Raw genomic sequence first — 20,199 nt, forward strand, 5'->3', positions numbered from 1 at the left:
TACATCTGAGAAAGACGAACAGTACAAGACAGAAGAATACATAGACACGTTCAGTACCGGACAGAAACCCTTCCCAGTGACCAGTAAGTTGTAATCTCTAACCTGTACATCTGAGACAGACGAACAGTACAAGACAGAAGAATACATAGACACGTTCAGTACGGGACAGAAACCCTTCCCAGTGACCAGTAAATTGTAATCTCTAACCTGTACATCTGAGACAGACGAACAGTACAAGACAGAAGAATACATAGACACGTTCAGTACGGGACAGAAACCCTTCCCAGTGACCAGTAAGTTGTAATCTCTAACCTGTACATCTGAGACAGACGAACAGTACAAGACAGAAGAATACATAGACACGTTCAGTACGGGACAGAAACCCTTCCCAGTGACCAGTAAGTTGTAATCTCTAACCTGTACATCTGAGACAGACGAACAGTACAAGACAGAAGAATACATAGACACGTTCAGTACGGGACAGAAACCCTTCCCAGTGACCAGTAAATTGTAATCTCTAACCTGTACATCTGAGACAGACGAACAGTACAAGACAGAAGAATACATAGACACGTTCAGTACGGGACAGAAACCCTTCCCAGTGACCAGTAAGTTGTAATCTCTAACCTGTACATCTGAGACAGACGAACAGTACAAGACAGAAGAATACATAGACACGTTCAGTACGGGACAGAAACCCTTCCCAGTGACCAGTAAGTTGTAATCTCTAACCTGTACATCTGAGACAGACGAACAGTACAAGACAGAAGAATACATAGACACGTTCAGTACGGGACAGAAACCCTTCCCAGTGACCAGTAAATTGTAATCTCTAACCTGTACATCTGAGACAGACGAACAGTACAAGACAGAAGAATACATAGACACGTTCAGTACCGGACAGAAACCCTTCCCAGTGACCAGTAAGTTGTAATCTCTAACCTGTACATCTGAGACAGACGAACAGTACAAGACAGAAGAATACATAGACACGTTCAGTACGGGACAGAAACCCTTCCCAGTGACCAGTAAGTTGTAATCTCTAACCTGTACATCTGAGACAGACGAACAGTACAAGACAGAAGAATACATAGACACGTTCAGTACGGGACAGAAACCCTTCCCAGTGACCAGTAAGTTGTAATCTCTAACCTGTACATCTGAGACAGACGAACAGTACAAGACAGAAGAATACATAGACACGTTCAGTACCGGACAGAAACCCTTCCCAGTGACCAGTAAGTTGTAATCTCTAACCTGTACATCTGAGACAGACGAACAGTACAAGACAGAAGAATACATAGACACGTTCAGTACCGGACAGAAACCCTTCCCAGTGACCAGTAAGTTGTAATCTCTAACCTGTACATCTGAGACAGACGAACAGTACAAGACAGAAGAATACATAGACACGTTCAGTACGGGACAGAAACCCTTCCCAGTGACCAGTAAGTTGTAATCTCTAACCTGTACATCTGAGACAGACGAACAGTACAAGACAGAAGAATACATAGACACGTTCAGTACGGGACAGAAACCCTTCCCAGTGACCAGTAAGTTGTAATCTCTAACCTGTACATCTGAGACAGACGAACAGTACAAGACAGAAGAATACATAGACACGTTCAGTACGGGACAGAAACCCTTCCCAGTGACCAGTAAGTTGTAATCTCTAACCTGTACATCTGAGACAGACGAACAGTACAAGACAGAAGAATACATAGACACGTTCAGTACGGGACAGAAACCCTTCCCAGTGACCAGTAAGTTGTAATCTCTAACCTGTACATCTGAGACAGACGAACAGTACAAGACAGAAGAATACATAGACACGTTCAGTACGGGACAGAAACCCTTCCCAGTGACCAGTAAGTTGTAATCTCTAACCTGTACATCTGAGACAGACGAACAGTACAAGACAGAAGAATACATAGACACGTTCAGTACCGGACAGAAACCCTTCCCAGTGACCAGTAAGTTGTAATCTCTAACCTGTACATCTGAGACAGACGAACAGTACAAGACAGAAGAATACATAGACACGTTCAGTACGGGACAGAAACCCTTCCCAGTGACCAGTAAGTTGTAATCTCTAACCTGTACATCTGAGACAGACGAACAGTACAAGACAGAAGAATACATAGACACGTTCAGTACGGGACAGAAACCCTTCCCAGTGACCAGTAAGTTGTAATCTCTAACCTGTACATCTGAGACAGACGAACAGTACAAGACAGAAGAATACATAGACACGTTCAGTACGGGACAGAAACCCTTCCCAGTGACCAGTAAGTTGTAATCTCTAACCTGTACATCTGAGACAGACGAACAGTACAAGACAGAAGAATACATAGACACGTTCAGTACCGGACAGAAACCCTTCCCAGTGACCAGTAAATTGTAATCTCTAACCTGTACATCTGAGAAAGACGAACAGTACAAGACAGAAGAATACATAGACACGTTCAGTACGGGACAGAAACCCTTCCCAGTGACCAGTAAATTGTAATCTCTAACCTGTACATCTGAGACAGACGAACAGTACAAGACAGAAGAATACATAGACACGTTCAGTACGGGACAGAAACCCTTCCCAGTGACCAGTAAATTGTAATCTCTAACCTGTACATCTGAGACAGACGAACAGTACAAGACAGAAGAATACATAGACACGTTCAGTACGGGACAGAAACCCTTCCCAGTGACCAGTAAGTTGTAATCTCTAACCTGTACATCTGAGACAGACGAACAGTACAAGACAGAAGAATACATAGACACGTTCAGTACGGGACAGAAACCCTTCCCAGTGACCAGTAAATTGTAATCTCTAACCTGTACATCTGAGACAGACGAACAGTACAAGACAGAAGAATACATAGACACGTTCAGTACGGGACAGAAACCCTTCCCAGTGACCAGTAAATTGTAATCTCTAACCTGTACATCTGAGACAGACTAACAGTACAAGACAGAAGAATACATAGACACGTTCAGTACGGGACAGAAACCCTTCCCAGTGACCAGTAAATTGTAATCTCTAACCTGTACATCTGAGACAGACGAACAGTACAAGACAGAAGAATACATAGACACGTTCAGTACCGGACAGAAACCCTTCCCAGTGACCAGTAAGTTGTAATCTCTAACCTGTACATCTGAGACAGACGAACAGCACAAGACAGAAGAATACATAGACACGTTCAGTACGGGACAGAAACCCTTCCCAGTGACCAGTAAATTGTAATCTCTAACCTGTACATCTGAGACAGACGAACAGTACAAGACAGAAGAATACATAGACACGTTCAGTACGGGACAGAAACCCTTCCCAGTGACCAGTAAGTTGTAATCTCTAACCTGTACATCTGAGACAGACGAACAGTACAAGACAGAAGAATACATAGACACGTTCAGTACCGGACAGAAACCCTTCCCAGTGACCAGTAAGTTGTAATCTCTAACCTGTACATCTGAGACAGACGAACAGTACAAGACAGAAGAATACATAGACACGTTCAGTACGGGACAGAAACCCTTCCCAGTGACCAGTAAATTGTAATCTCTAACCTGTACATCTGAGACAGACGAACAGTACAAGACAGAAGAATACATAGACACGTTCAGTACGGGACAGAAACCCTTCCCAGTGACCAGTAAGTTGTAATCTCTAACCTGTACATCTGAGACAGACGAACAGTACAAGACAGAAGAATACATAGACACGTTCAGTACGGGACAGAAACCCTTCCCAGTGACCAGTAAGTTGTAATCTCTAACCTGTACATCTGAGACAGACGAACAGTACAAGACAGAAGAATACATAGACACGTTCAGTACGGGACAGAAACCCTTCCCAGTGACCAGTAAGTTGTAATCTCTAACCTGTACATGGTAGGTCTTCCTGTGCAGCATATTATCCACTTTACGCTTCACACAACTAAGAAAACATGTCTTCTGTCGCCAAACCCAAACAAGCGTAGATGCTTTCTGTGTTTGTCTGTGAGCTACAATGAGCCCTATGCCTATGTGAGTGTGTGTGTGAGTGTGTGTGTGTGTGTGTGTGTGTGAGTGTCTGCTCGTGTGCATGTGTGTGAGGAAGAGGGAGAGACCCAATAGAATGAGGTACAGAAGGCTGGTTGATGTCCGACACACAGCGACTGTTGTTCACTGGGGGAGAGAGTGGAGAAAGTGGGCGACTACTGCTGCACAGAGGGTCAGAAATGTTCCCTTTCCAAACTCAGAACAGGCCCTTCTCTTCACAACCCACAATACAGTGTGAGTTGGAGGGGGGGGGGGATCCTGTCTTTGTCTGCTCCTTGGAGTCTGGACCTTGTCTCGTCCCCCCAGCCAGGCCCAACATTCCTGTCATACCAGCCGGGGTATTGAGGGGCACACATGGCAGGCAGGGGAAGGTACTGAGGACAAGAGACTGGGTCAGACTGCTGGCTGCTTTCTAGGACACATCACAAACCCTGCACATACTGTACTGTACTGACACCTCCCCCACCCTGAGACACTTCACACTAATGCCACTCAAGCTGAGCTGACTCAACTGAAAGATGACTCAACAATTTGACTCTGCTGAATTGAGTCTATGAAATGACTCTTAACTAAGTCTATGAACTGATTCTGAACTGACTCTGAATTGACTCTACAGTATCAACAGTTTGTGTGTGTGAGTACCTGGAACTAACCCAGCAGGTGACTGACTCTACAGTATGAACTGAGTGTGAGTACCTGGAACTGCCCCAGCAGGTGACTGACTCTACAGTATGAACTGAGTGTGAGTACCTGGAACTGCCCCAGCAGGTGTCTGACTCTACAGCATGAGCTGAGTGTGAGTACCTGGAACTGCCCCCGCAGGTGACTGACTCTACAGTATGAACTGAGTGTGAGTACCTGGAACTGCCCCCGCAGGTGACTGACTCTACAGTATGAACTGAGTGTGAGTACCTGGAACTGCCCCCGCAGGTGACTGACTCTACAGTATGAACTGAGTGTGAGTACCTGGAACTGCCCCCGCAGGTGTCTGACTCTACAGCATGAACTGAGTGTGAGTACCTGGAACTGCCCCCGCAGGTGACTGACTCTTCAGTATGAACTGAGTGTGAGTACCTGGAACTGCCCCCGCAGGTGACTGACTCTACAGTATGAACTGAGTGTGAGTACCTGGAACTGCCCCCGCAGGTGACTGACTCTACAGTATGAACTGAGTGTGAGTACCTGGAACTGCCCCCGCAGGTGACTGACTCTATAGTATGAACTGAGTGTGAGTACCTGGAACTGCCCCAGCAGGTGACTGACTCTACAGTATGAACTGAGTGTGAGTACCTGGAACTGTCCCAGCAGGTGACTGACTCTACAGTATGAACTGAGTGTGAGTACCTGGAACTGCCCCAGCAGGTGACTGACTCTACAGTATGAACTGAGTGTGAGTACCTGGAACTGCCCCCGCAGGTGACTGACTCTACAGTATGAACTGAGTGTGAGTACCTGGAACTGCCCCCGCAGGTGACTGACTCTACAGTATGAACTGAGTGTGAGTACCTGGAACTGCCCCCGCAGGTGACTGACTCTACAGTATGAACTGAGTGTGAGTACCTGGAACTAAGCCAGCAGATGACTGACTCTACAGTATGAACTGAGTGTGAGTACCTGGAACTGCCCCCGCAGGTGACTGACTCTACAGTATGAACTGAGTGTGAGTACCTGGAACTGCCCCCGCAGGTGACTGACTCTACAGTATGAACTGAGTGTGAGTACCTGGAACTGCCCCCGCAGGTGACTGACTCTACAGTATGAACTGAGTGTGAGTACCTGGAACTGCCTCAGCAGGTGTCGTACAGCCTCAGGGTCTTCCAGCAGCCTCTCCTTGTGTGATGCGTCCAGCAGGACGTTACAGGTGGTCTCTGCCTCCGTCAGCCAGTTGAGGAACTCCTTCAGATCCAGGTAGAACTGCTGCAGCAGCCTCAGAGCAGCTGACAGAGCCGCCTCACGGTCCCCGACACTACATACAGATGAACACATATACAGAAACTGTTGTTAGCACCTCTACACACACACACAGGTCACAAGTTCAGAGGGCAAACTGGGGTCATACGTCAGTGTTATGATGTGTCCTGTCAGGGGAAATTTAGTAGAACTAACAGTGAGGGTCAATGTGTGTGCGTGCATTCAGATGTACTGTGCATTGTGTGTGTGTTCAGGTGTACTGTGCATTGTGTGTGTGTTCAGGTGTACTGTGCATTGTGTGTGTGTTCAGGTGTACTGTGCATTATGTGTGTGTTCAGGTGTACTGAGAGACAGCATGATGAAGTGCTTTCAGGAGCATGTGGGACTGATGCAAACTGACTGACTAACTGCCTGACTGACTGGTTGACTGACTTACTGACTGACTGACTGGTTGACTAACTGACTGACTGACTGACTGGTTGACTAACTGACTGACTGACTGACTGGTTGACTAACTGACTGACTGACTGACTGACTGGTTGACTGACTGACTGGTTGACTGACTGACTAACTGACTGACTGGTTGACTGACTTACTGACTGACTGGTTGACTAACTGACTGACTGACTGACTGGTTGACTAACTGACTGACTGACTGACTGACTGGTTGACTGACTTACTGACTGGTTGACTGACTGACTGACTGACTGACTGACTGACTGACTGACTGACTGACTAACTGACTGACTGACTGGTTGACTGACTGACTAACTGACTGACTGACTGGTTGACTGACTTACTGACTGACTGACTGGTTGACTAACTGACTGACTGACTGGTTGACTAACTGACTGACTGACTGACTGACTGACTGACTGACTGGTTGACTGACTGACTGGTTGACTAACTGACTGACTAACTGACTTACTGACTGACTGGTTGACTAACTGACTGACTGACTGGTTGACTGACTAACTGACTGGTTGACTGACTGACTGATTAACTGACTGACTGACTGGTTGACTGACTGACTGACTTACTGACTGACTGGTTGACTAACTGACTGACTGACTGGTTGACTGACTAACTGACTGACTGACTGGTTGACTGACTGATTAACTGACTGACTGGTTGACTGACTGACTGATTAACTAACTGACTGGTTGACTGACTGACTGATTAACTAACTGACTGACTGACTGACTGACTGACTGACTGACTGGTTGACTGAATGACTGACTAACTAACTGACTGACTGACTGGTTGACTAACTGACTGACTGACTGACTGACTGGTTGACTGAATGACTGACTAACTAACTGACTGACTAACTAACTGACTGACTGACTGACTGACTGACTAACTAACTGACTGACTGACGGACTGACTGACAGACTGACTAACTGACTAACTGACTGACTGATTAACTGACTGACTGACTGGTTGACTAACTGACTAACTGACTAACTGACTGACTGACTGACTAACTGACTGACTGACTGACTGACTGACTGACTGACTGACTAACTAACTGACTGACTGACTGACTGACTGACTGACTGACTAACTGACTGACTGACTGACTAACTGACTGACTAACTGACTGACTGACTGGTTGACTAACTGACTGACTAACTGACTTACTGACTGACTGGTTGACTAACTGACTGACTGACTGGTTGACTGACTAACTGACTGGTTGACTGACTGACTGATTAACTGACTGACTGACTGACTGGTTGACTGACTGACTGACTTACTGACTGACTGGTTGACTAACTGACTGACTGACTGGTTGACTGACTAACTGACTGACTGACTGACTGATTAACTGACTGACTGGTTGACTGACTGACTGATTAACTAACTGACTGGTTGACTGACTGACTGATTAACTAACTGACTGACTGACTGACTGACTGACTGACTGACTGACTGACTGACTGACTGGTTGACTGAATGACTGACTAACTAACTGACTGACTGACTGGTTGACTAACTGACTGACTGACTGACTGACTGTTTGACTGAATGACTGACTAACTAACTGACTGACTAACTGACTGACTGACTGACTGACTGACTGACTGACTGACTAACTAACTGACTGACTGACGGACTGACTGACTGACAGACTGACTAACTGACTAACTGACTGACTGATTAACTGACTGACTGACTGGTTGACTAACTGACTAACTGACTGACTGACTAACTAACTGACTGACTGACTGACTGACTAACTGACTGACTGACTGACTAACTGACTGACTGACTAACTGACTGACTAACTGACTGACTGACTGGTTGACTAACTGACTAACTAACTGACTGATTAACTGACTGACTGACTAACTAACTGACTGACTGACTGGTTGACTAACTGACTGTCTGATTAACTGACTGACTGACTGGTTGACTAACTGACTAACTAACTGACTGACTAACTGACTGACTAACTGACTGACTGACTGGTTGACTAACTGACTAACTAACTGACTGATTAACTGAATGACTGACTAACTAACTGACTGACTGATTGACTAACTGACTGACTGTCTGACTGGTTGACTAACTGACTGACTGGTTGACTAACTGACTGACTGACTGACTGGTTGACTAACTGACTGACTGACTGACTGACTGGTTGACTAACTGACTGACTGACTGACTGACTTACTGACTGGTTGACTAACTGACTGACTGACTGACTGGTTGACTAACTAACTGACTGACTGACTGGTTGACTGACTGACTGATTAACTGACTGACTGACTGACTAACTGACTGACTGGTTGAATAACTGACTGACTGACTAACTGACTGGTTGACTGACTGACTGACTGGTTGACTGACTAACTGACTGACTGACTGGTTGACTAACTGACTGACTGACTGATTGGCTGACAGGCTGACTGAATAACCGACTAAATAACTGACTAACTGGTTGACTAACTGACTAACTAACTGACTGGTTGACTGATTAACTGAATGACTGACTAACTAACTGACTGACTGGTTGACTGACTGACTAACTGACTGGTTGACTAACTGACTGACTGATTAACTGAATGACTGACTGAGTGATTGACTGGTTGACTAACTGACTGACTGACTGGTTGACTGACTGACTAACTGACTGGTTGACAGATTGGCAGACTGACTAACTCAATACCTGACTGACTAACTGACTAACTGGCTGGTTGACTAACTGACTGGTTGACTAACTGACTGGTTGACTAACTGACTAACTGGCTGGTTGACTAACTGACTGACTGACTGGTTGACCGACTGACTAACTGACTGGTTGACAGATTGGCAGACTGACTAACTAAATACCCGACTGACTAACTGACTAACTGGCTGGTTGACTAACTGACTGGTTGACTAACTGACTGGTTGACTAACTGACTAACTGGCTGGTTGACTAACTGACTGGTTGACTGACTGACTAACTGACTAAATAACTGACAGACTGACTAACTGACTAAATAACTGACTGACTGGTTGACTAACTGACTGACTAACTAACTGACTAACTGAATAACTGACTGGTTGACTAACTGACTGACTAACTAACTGACTAACTGAATAACTGACTGACTAACTGAATAACTGGCTGGTTGACTAACTGACTGACTAACTAACTGACTGGCTTACAGGCTGACTGACTAACTGACTAAATAACTGACTGGTTGACTAACTGACTAACTAACTGACTGACTGGTTGACTGACTGACTGACTGGTTGACTGAATGACTGACTAACTGACTGACTGACTGATTAACTGACTGACTGACTGGTTGACTGACTAACTTACTGACTGATTAACTGAATGACTGACTGGTTGACTGACTGGTTGACTAACTGACTAACTAACTGACTGACTGGTTGACTAACTGACTAACTAACTGACTAACTGACTGACAGGCTGACTAACTGACTGACAGAATAACAGACTGACTCACCGTTTGTTGATGTGCTCCCAGGTAACGTTCATGGCGTCGGTCATCTGTGTGACCTTGTGCGTGTGGTCGGTGGTGTAAAGGGTTAACAGCTTCCCTGCCAGGTCATTGGTCACGTCCACCTGACCCTGCCACTGGTGCAGCTCCTTCACAAACAGCTGTTGAGACCACAGAAAACAGTTATAAAGACATAAAATAACAATACAGAACATCACCCTAATACACAGTAACAACCCTCTAGTGGCCCAGAGGAAGCAGAGACAGAGATCCTCTAAATATACGGCTCTGATTGGATGTCCTCAATCTAGAGTTTTAGTTGTAGCCTAGCAACAACACCTGACTCAACAAATGAAGATCCAGGATGGAAGAACATTCACATCAGTTGTTCCTCTAACGAGACCAGAGGGAGTCATAACAACACAGGGACTGTAACATGATTCCTGGAAACGTTGCTGAGCAGAGTGCTACAACAGGCCTGTTGGATATTGTAATATTCAGTATTCCAGGCTGTGCCACTCTAGTCTCATTACAGTCTCATCCTGTTATACTGTAGTGATGAGGCTTCCTCATCTAGTCCTTATCAGAGAGACGCCTCGCAGCTTTACACATATTACCTTTCTGGAATCATCTCCACTCCGTGCTGCACATGCTCAAGTGTGTGTGTGTGTGTGTGTGTGTGTGTGTGTGAGAGAGAGAGAGAGAGCGAGAGAGGGTTCGCCACGGTTGCAATCTGAGCCCTCTTCAATATTTACATCAACGAATTGGCCACTATTCTAGAAAAATCCTCAGCCCCTGGTGTTAGTCTCCACAATTCAGAGGTTAAATGCCTACTCTTCGCAGATGACCTATGCCTGCTGTCACCCACAGCACATGGCCTACAGCAGAGCCTGGACCTGCTAGAGCAGTACTGCCAGACCTGGGCCCTGGCAGTAAACCCCAAAAATACTAAAATAAGGATTTTCCAGAGAAGATCCAGATCTCAGGGAATTAGACCAAAGTTCTCAATTGGTACAAAATATATAGAGCACTGCACACACTACAATTACTTAGGTTTAAAAACAAGCTCAACTGGACACCTTAATGAGGTAGTGAATGAACTGAGAGAGAAAGCACGCAGGGCATTCTACGCCATTAAAAAGCAAATTCAAATTGAAATACCTATTAAAATTTGGCTAAAACTAATTGAATATGTCATTGAACCAATTGCACTTTATGGCAGCGAGGTGTGGGATCCACTTGCAAAACAAGATTTCATCAAATGGAACAAACACCCCATTGAAACCCTGCATGCAGAGTTCTGTAAGATTCTCCTACATGTCCAGAGGAAAACTACAAACAATGCATGCAGGGCAGAATTAGGCCAATATCCACTAATAATAAAAACTCAAAAAACAGCAATTAAGTTTTGGAAACATCTAAAATACAGTGACCCCCTCTCATATCATTACCAAGCCCTGTAATGCCAAGAGCTGAGCAAAGAAAAGAGTCCCCTCATCCAGCTGGTCCTGGGGCTGAGTTCACAAACCTGTTCTACAAACCTGTTCTACTGTTCTACTAACTGAAGCCTCAGGACCAGAACATCCAATCAATCAGAATAAACCAAATTACAACACAGTCAAAACAAAACTATATTGCTTATTGAGAAACACAAGTACAAACACAAAGCAAAATGCAGTGCTATCTGGCCCTAAATCGACAGTACACCGTGGCTAAATATTTGACCATGGTTACTGATCAAAATCTTAAAAAAACCTTGACAAAGTACAGGCTCAGTGAGCACAGTCTTGCCATTGAGAAGGGTAAACACAGGAAAACCTGGCTCCCTGTAGAGGAAAGGCTGTGCAACCACTGCACAACAGCAGAACCTGAGACGGAGCTACATTTCCTGACAAAATGTCAAAAATATAAAACAATTAGAGAGTGTCATTTCCCCAAATTTGAAACCCTTATTCAAGGTTTAAAGACCTCTCTGATGAGAGTAGGCTACCCGTCCTGTTGGGGGAGGACGCAGAGAGCTGTGGGTTGGCAGCGCACTACATTGCTGCCTGCCATAAGATGAGGGACAGTGTCTGACAGACCAATCAACCTGCACATGTCCTCTACTGTATGCTTATTGTTATTGTTCAATGTATGGTTATTTTGACCCTTGGTTATTGTTGTTACTGTTGTCCCGTTGACAATTTGGATTCTCATTTTTATTTTTATATTGTAAATATCCAAAATAAGCTTTGGCAATATGTACATTGTTACGTCATGCCAATAAAGCAAATTGAAATTGAAATTGAGAGAGAGAGAGAGAGAGAGAGAGAGAGAGAGAGAGAGAGAGAGAGAGAGAGAGAGAGAGAGAGAGAGAGAGAGAGAGAGAGAGAGAGAGGGGTAGAGTGTGTATGTGTGTGTGCGTATGCGTGTGTGTGAGTGTTTGTGTGTGCATGTGTGTGTAACCTTGAGGTCAGTGTTTTGCTTCTTCAGAGCATCCATGGTGTAGGAAATATCCTGCCACGACTCCAGCTTGTCATTGGCTCGTTTGATGAGAGGTTCCACCTCCTTCCTGGCGTCCAACCAATCAGAGGAGTCCTGCAGCATGTTTTGTAGCTGTTGATGTCTATCAGCCAGTCTGCCCTGTGACTCCTCCCAGTGGGTCTGCAACCTGTCAACTACACACACACACACACACACACACACACACACACACACACACACACACACACACACACACACACACACACACACACACACACACACACACACACACACACACACACACACACACACACACACACACACACAAAGTAGGTAGAGAGAGACAGGTGTTGTTTGAGACTGAGATCGACAACAACCTACCTGATCTACAAATCTCCCTGCATCCAAAATACCTACTCATTATCATTAGTGCCTCAGTTAGTTTGTTCAGTCAGCGACTGAGCTGAATCAAGGTTCTCTAACACGGCCATACTGATACATAGTTTGTGGTTATTAATGGAGTCATTGATGAGTTTGTGTTTAGCAATAACAGTTTGTGGTGATTGGTCATTGGTGATAGTTGGTCATTGGTCATTGGTGATAGTTGGTGGTTAGTTGGTGGTCAGTTGGTGGTCAGTTGGTGGTCCGTTTGCGGTCCGTTTGCGGTCCTTTTGCGGTCCGTTTGTGGTCTGTTTGCGGTCAGTTTGCGGTCCGTTTGCTGTCTGTTTGTGGTCTGTTTGCGGTCAGTTTGCGGTCCGTTTGCTGTCTGTTTGTGGTCTGTTTGCGGTCAGTTTGCGGTCCGTTTGCTGTCTGTTTGTGGTCTGTTTGCGGTCAGTTTGCGGTCCGTTTGCTGTCTGTTTGTGGTCTGTTTGCGGTCAGTTTGCGGTCCGTTTGCTGTCTGTTTGTGGTCTGTTTGCGGTCAGTTTGCGGTCCGTTTGCTGTCTGTTTGTGGTCTGTTTGCGGTCAGTTTGCGGTCCGTTTGCTGTCTGTTTGTGGTCTGTTTGCGGTCAGTTTGCGGTCCGTTTGTGGTCCGTTTGCGGTCAGTTTGCGGTCCGTTTGCGGTCAGTAAGCGTAGTAAGTAATGGTTGTGGTTGGCGTACTGCGGTCGGTGATAGCAGCTCGTGTCTCCTGGTTGTTGGTTTTGTTCTTCAGGTTCTGGGCTGCAGTCAGCTGACCCTCCAGCTGGGGGCGCCGCCGCTCCATGTCCCCCAGTGCTCCCTACAGACAGCAAGACAGAGACAGAACATTTCAATGAATATCTGGATGTCAAGTATTTAAAGTATTTTACCCATGTATTTGAGCCAGGTCAGTGCCTGTTTTCACTAAGCGTCTCAGAATACGAGTGCTGATCTAGGATCAGATCCCCCCCGGTCCATGTAATCATGTATTCATTATGATCGAAAGGCCAAACTGATCCCAGATCAGCACTAGGATCTGGTCCGCTCTAGTATTCATTATGATCTAAAAGGCTAACCTGATCCCAGATCAGCACCTAGGATCTGGTTCTCTCTGGTATTCATTATGATCTAAAAGGCCAAACTGATCCCAAATCAGCACTAGGATCTGGTCCTCTCTAGTATTCATTATGATCTAAAAGGCTAACCTGATCCCAGATCAGCACTAGGATCTGGTCCTCTCTAGTATTCATTATGATCTAAAAGGCTAACCTGATCCCAGATCAGCACTAGGATCTGGTCCCCTCTAGTATTCATTATGATCTAAAAGGCTAACCTGATCCCAGATCAGCACTAGGATCTGGTCTTCTCTAGTATTCATTATGATCTAAAAGGCTAACCTGATCCCAGATCAGCACTAGGATCTGGTACCCTCTAGTATTCATTATGATCTAAAAGGCTAACCTGATCCCAGATCAGCACTAGGATCTGGTCCTCTCTCTAGTATTCATTATGATCTAAAAGGCTAAACTGATCCCAGATCAGCACTAGGATCTGGTCTTCTCTAGTATTCATTATGATCTAAAAGGCTAACCTGATCCCAGATCAGCACTAGGATCTGGTCCTCTCTAGTATTCATTATGATCTAAAAGGCTAAACTGATCCCAGATCAGCACTAGGATCTGGTCCTCTCTAGTATTCATTATGATCTAAAAGGCTAAACTGATCCCAGATCAGCACTCCTGCTCTGAGACTCTTTATGAATACAGGCCAGGGTCTCAGCTGCTAAATGGAGTCTCTCACACTCTGTGACACACTGGTTGACCCCTGACCTTGGTCTTGACGATCATGTGGTTGATGTCGTCCAGGTCGGCCACGGTCACCCTCTGTGTCTGTACCATCTGATCCAGCAGGGATAGCCAATCAGAGAGCTCTGCCCAGGCCTTGTTGAACTGAGCCAGGGCTGGGGCGTCTCCCTGGAGGGTCTCAACTGGAGGGGGGCAGCGTGATACAATCAGTAGCCATACGGTCACACACACACACACACACACACACACACACACACACACACACACACACACACACACACACACACACACACACACACACACACACACACACACACACACACACACACACACACACACACACACACACCCCCTCATCTCCTTACTGGTGGTTTTCTGGATCCTCAGAGCGGCCAGCCTCTCTCGGTGTACTATCATTTGCCCCTGAATGGCCCTCCAATCATCACTCAGACTGTGGTACTTCGCCTTCTCTGGTTGGCTGGGAGGCGTGTCCTTGTACAACTCTTGGCCCTTAGCCAACACCCCCTCCACCTCAGGCTTCTTGACCTGGACTTCATCTATGAGCTGAAACATCACAAACCATTCAAAACCATGAAACTACTCTCAATCTTAATTTGTCTTTCAGAGATTCCTCCCGTCTTCTCTCCTAGCCTCCTTTTCCAGCTGGAAGAAAAGTAGGTCTAAGGTCCCTCACCATTGACCGTGTTCTCCCATGTGTTTTGAGAAGGAGGCGTGGAGAGAGGATGCAAAGAATTAAGGAAAGATGAATTGAAATAGGCCTTGGTCCCTGTAGGCATGGATGGATGGATGGATGGATGGATGGAGGGAGGGAGGGAGGGAGGGAGGGAGGGAGGGAGGGAGGGAGGGAGGGAGGGAGGAACAAATTGACTGATAGATGGATGGATGACTGGATGGATTGATAGTCTACCTTGGGTTCCACATTGTCAGGGTTTTCCTCTAGGGTGGTCCTGGTGGTTGAGGTCCAGGAGGAGAGGGAGGGAGGGAGGGAGGGAGGGAGGAGGGAGGGAGGGAGGGAGGGAGGGAGGGAGGGAGGGAGGGAGGGAGGGAGGGAGGGAGGGAGGGAGGAACAAATTGACTGATAGATGGATGGATGACTGGATGGATTGATAGTCTACCTTGGGTTCCACATTGTCAGGGTTTTCCTCTAGGGTGGTCCTGGTGGTTGAGGTCCACGAGGAGAGGTAAGTCAGCTGGTCCTGGAAGTGAGACAGCTCCTTCAGCAAGCTCTCGATCTGCTTCTGCTTCTCAGGCAGGTCTTTAGACACCTATAGGGAGGAGGGAGAGGAAGGACCCGAGTGTTTTCAATGGTAGGGAGGAGGAAGGCACATCCAGGAATACTATATTGAAGGAAAAAAGGAACTTAATATGAATCAGGATACAGTCCACCCACACACACAGTATAAAGGTCTCCTACAGGGAGGAGGGAGAGGCCCCGAGTTGGGGGCCATTTTAGTTGAATTTCAAGAGCATTTCCAATGGTAGGAAGGAATATACAGTACACTTGATCATTCACTAAAAAACATAACACATGAAGCCAACATTAAGCTAAAAAATAGACTGCTCATACAAACAAGTTGAAATGCAGACATGGAGTAGTCAACATGTTCAACATCCAACTGATCTTATCCATCCTCAAACAGGACAGAACCTCCTATATAGAAAGGGATACTAACCTGTACCCAGCGTGTGTTGATCATCTTCATTTCTTTCTGTTTGTCAGCAGGGAGGGGTACGGTGCCGGTCCTCGTGTTGATGGTATCCACATTGTTCTGTCTGGCTGGTAGTTCCAACACACGAGCCTGCACAAACACATACACACACGCACGCACGCACGCACGCACGCACGCACGCACGCACGCACGCACGCACGCACGCACGCACGCACGCACGCACGCACGCACGCACGCACGCACACACACACACACACACACACACACACACACACACACACACACACACACACACACACACACACACACACACACACACACACACACACACACACACACACACACACACACACACACACACACACACATGTGTTTGAACATAGACAATCTCCAAATACAGATCATAAATGAAATAACAACTGATCAATGATGTGGCCAGTGGGACATAGGTGTATGTAGCTTTGGGGGCCTTCACAACCTGTGTCCCAGTAATCTAGACTAGGGGACAGACTAGTGAGAGATGTTCCCTGGCCAGTAATCTAGACTAGGTGACAGACTAGTGAGAGGTCCTCTGGCCAGTAATCTAGACTAGGGGACAGACTAGTGAGAGGTCCTCTGGCCAGTAATCTAGACTAGGAGACAGACTAGTGAGAGATGTTCCCTGGCCAGTAATCTAGACTAGGAGACAGACTAGTGAGAGATGGCCTCTGGCCAGTAATCTAGGCTAGGGGACAGACTAGTGAGAGGTCCTCTGGCCAGTAATCTAGACTAGGGGACAGACTAGTGAGAGGTCCTCTGGCCAGTAATCTAGGCTAGGGGACAAACTAGTGAGAGGTCCTCTGGCCAGTAATCTAGACTAGGAGACAGACTAGTGAGAGGTCCTCTGGCCAGTAATCTACACTAGGGGACAGACTAGTGAGAGGTCCTCTGGCCAGTAATCTAGACTAGGAGACAGACTAGTGAGAGGTGTCCTCTGGCCAGTAATCTAGGCTAGGGGACAGACTAGTGAGAGGTCCTCTGGCCAGTAATCTAGACTAGGAGACAGACTAGTGAGAGGTCCTCAGGCCAGTAATCTAGACTAGGAGACAGACTAGTGAGAGGTCCTCTGGCCAGTAATCTAGACTAGGGGACAGACTAGTGAGAGGTCCTCTGGCCAGTAATCTAGACTAGGAGACAGACTAGTGAGAGGTCCTCTGGCCAGTAATCTAGACTAGGTGACAGACTAGTGAGAGGTCCTCTGGCCAGTAATCTAGACTAGGGGACAGACTAGTGAGAGGTCCTCTGGCCAGTAATCTAGACTAGGGGACAGACTAGTGAGAGGTCCTCTGGCCAGTAATCTAGACTAGGAGACAGACTAGTGAGAGATGTCCTCTGGCCAGTAATCTAGACTAGGGGACAGACTAGTGAGAGGTCCTCTGGCAAGTAATCTAGACTAGGGGACAGACTAGTGAGAGGTCCTCTGGCCAGTAATCTAGACTAGGAGACAGACTAGTGAGAGGTCCTCTGGCCAGTAATCTAGACTAGGGGACAGACTAGTGAGAGGTCCTCTGGCCAGTAATCTAGACTAGGGGACAGACTAGTGAGAGGTCCTCTGGCCAGTAATCTAGACTAGGGGACAGACTAGTGAGAGGTCCTCTGGCCAGTAATCTAGACTAGGAGACAGACTAGTGAGAGGTGTCCTCTGGCCAGTAATCTAGGCTAGGGGACAGAATAGTGAGAGGTCCTCTGGCCAGTAATCTAGACTAGGAGACAGACTAGTGAGAGGTCCTCTGGCCAGTAATCTAGACTAGGGGACAGACTAGTGAGAGGTCCTCTGGCCAGTAATCTAGACTAGGGGACAGACTAGTGAGAGGTCCTCTGGCCAGTAATCTAGACTAGGAGACAGACTAGTGAGAGGTCCTCTGGCCAGTAATCTAGACTAGGTGACAGACTAGTGAGAGGTCCTCTGGCCAGTAATCTAGACTAGGGGACAGACTAGTGAGAGGTCCTCTGGCCAGTAATCTAGACTAGGGGACAGACTAGTGAGAGGTCCTCTGGCCAGTAATCTAGACTAGGAGACAGACTAGTGAGAGATGTCCTCTGGCCAGTAATCTAGACTAGGGGACAGACTAGTGAGAGGTCCTCTGGCAAGTAATCTAGACTAGGGGACAGACTAGTGAGAGGTCCTCTGGCCAGTAATCTAGACTAGGAGACAGACTAGTGAGAGGTCCTCTGGCCAGTAATCTAGACTAGGGGACAGACTAGTGAGAGGTCCTCTGGCCAGTAATCTAGACTAGGGGACAGACTAGTGAGAGGTCCTCTGGCCAGTAATCTAGACTAGGGGACAGACTAGTGAGAGGTCCTCTGGCCAGTAATCTAGACTAGGGGACAGACTAGTGAGAGGTCCTCTGGCCAGTAATCTAGACTAGGAGACAGACTAGTGAGAGGTCCTCTGGCCAGTAATCTAGACTAGGAGACAGACTAGTGAGAGGTCCTCTGGCCAGTAATCTAGACTAGGAGACAGACTAGTGAGAGGTCCTCTGGCCAGTAATCTAGACAAGGAGACATCCTAGTGAGAGGTCCTCTGGCCAGTAATCTAGACTAGGAGACAGACTAGTGAGAGGTCCTCTGGCCAGTAATCTAGACTAGGGGACAGACTAGTGAGAGGTCCTCTAGCCAGTAATCTAGACTAGGGGACAGACTAGTGAGAGGTCCTCTGGCCAGTAATCTAGACTAGGGGACAGACTAGTGAGAGGTCCTCTGGCCAGTAATCTAGACTAGGAGACAGACTAGTGAGAGGTCCTCTAGCCAGTAATCTAGACTAGGAGACAGACTAGTGAGAGGTCCTCTGGCCAGTAATCTAGACTAGGAGACAGACTAGTGAGAGGTCCTCTGGCCAGTAATCTAGACTAGGAGACAGACTAGTGAGAGGTCCTCTGGCCAGTAATCTAGACTAGGAGACAGACTAGTGAGAGGTCCTCTGGCCAGTAATCTAGACTAGGAGACAGACTAGTGAGAGGTCCTCTGGCCAGTAATCTAGACTAGGAGACAGACTAGTGAGAGGTCCTCTGGCCAGTAATCTAGACTAAGGAGACAGACTAGTGAGAGGTCCTCTGGCCAGTAATCTAGACTAGGAGACAGACTAGTGAGAGGTCCTCTGGCCAGTAATCTAGACTAGGGGACAGACTAGTGAGAGGTCCTCTGGCCAGTAATCTAGACTAGGAGACAGACTAGTGAGAGGTCCTCTGGCCAGTAATCTAGACTAGGGGACAGACTAAGTGAGAGGTCCTCTGGCCAGTAATCTAGACTAGGGGACAGACTAGTGAGAGGTCCTCTGGCCAGTAATCTAGACTAGGAGACAGACTAGTGAGAGGTCCTCTGGCCAGTAATCTAGACTAGGTGACAGACTAGTGAGAGGTCCTCTGGCCAGTAATCTAGACTAGGGGACAGACTAGTGAGAGGTCCTCTGGCCAGTAATCTAGACTAGGGGACAGACTAGTGAGAGGTCCTCTGGCCAGTAATCTAGACTAGGAGACAGACTAGTGAGAGATGTCCTCTGGCCAGTAATCTAGACTAGGGGACAGACTAGTGAGAGGTCCTCTGGCAAGTAATCTAGACTAGGGGACAGACTAGTGAGAGGTCCTCTGGCCAGTAATCTAGACTAGGAGACAGACTAGTGAGAGGTCCTCTGGCCAGTAATCTAGACTAGGGGACAGACTAGTGAGAGGTCCTCTGGCCAGTAATCTAGACTAGGGGACAGACTAGTGAGAGGTCCTCTGGCCAGTAATCTAGACTAGGGGACAGACTAGTGAGAGGTCCTCTGGCCAGTAATCTAGACTAGGGGACAGACTAGTGAGAGGTCCAATGGCCAGTAATCTAGACTAGGAGACAGACTAGTGAGAGGTCCTCTGGCCAGTAATCTAGACTAGGAGACAGACTAGTGAGAGGT

At 46.9% G+C, this 20,199-nt stretch overlaps 1 protein-coding gene across 1 annotated transcript in view; it reads right to left on the reverse strand.

Moving 5' to 3' along the window:
- Positions 1 to 16,400, reverse strand: part of LOC120050898 (dystrophin-like) — a gene marked incomplete at its 5' end in the record, with an annotated part of 66,841 nt that extends 50,441 nt beyond the window's left edge. Inside the window, 8 exons of the mRNA XM_038997418.1 lie at positions 5,818 to 6,007; positions 9,921 to 10,075; positions 12,360 to 12,571; positions 13,478 to 13,595; positions 14,605 to 14,762; positions 14,946 to 15,144; positions 15,717 to 15,866; positions 16,275 to 16,400. Of these exons, the coding sequence (XP_038853346.1) occupies positions 5,818 to 6,007; positions 9,921 to 10,075; positions 12,360 to 12,571; positions 13,478 to 13,595; positions 14,605 to 14,762; positions 14,946 to 15,144; positions 15,717 to 15,866; positions 16,275 to 16,400 (1,308 nt within the window). The remainder of the gene's footprint in view (positions 1 to 5,817; positions 6,008 to 9,920; positions 10,076 to 12,359; positions 12,572 to 13,477; positions 13,596 to 14,604; positions 14,763 to 14,945; positions 15,145 to 15,716; positions 15,867 to 16,274) is intronic.
- Positions 16,401 to 20,199: the final 3,799 nt, after the last annotated feature.

The sequence above is a fragment of the Salvelinus namaycush genome, chromosome 7 (assembly GCF_016432855.1).
Source record: "Salvelinus namaycush isolate Seneca chromosome 7, SaNama_1.0, whole genome shotgun sequence".
Lineage (NCBI taxonomy): Eukaryota > Metazoa > Chordata > Actinopteri > Salmoniformes > Salmonidae > Salvelinus > Salvelinus namaycush.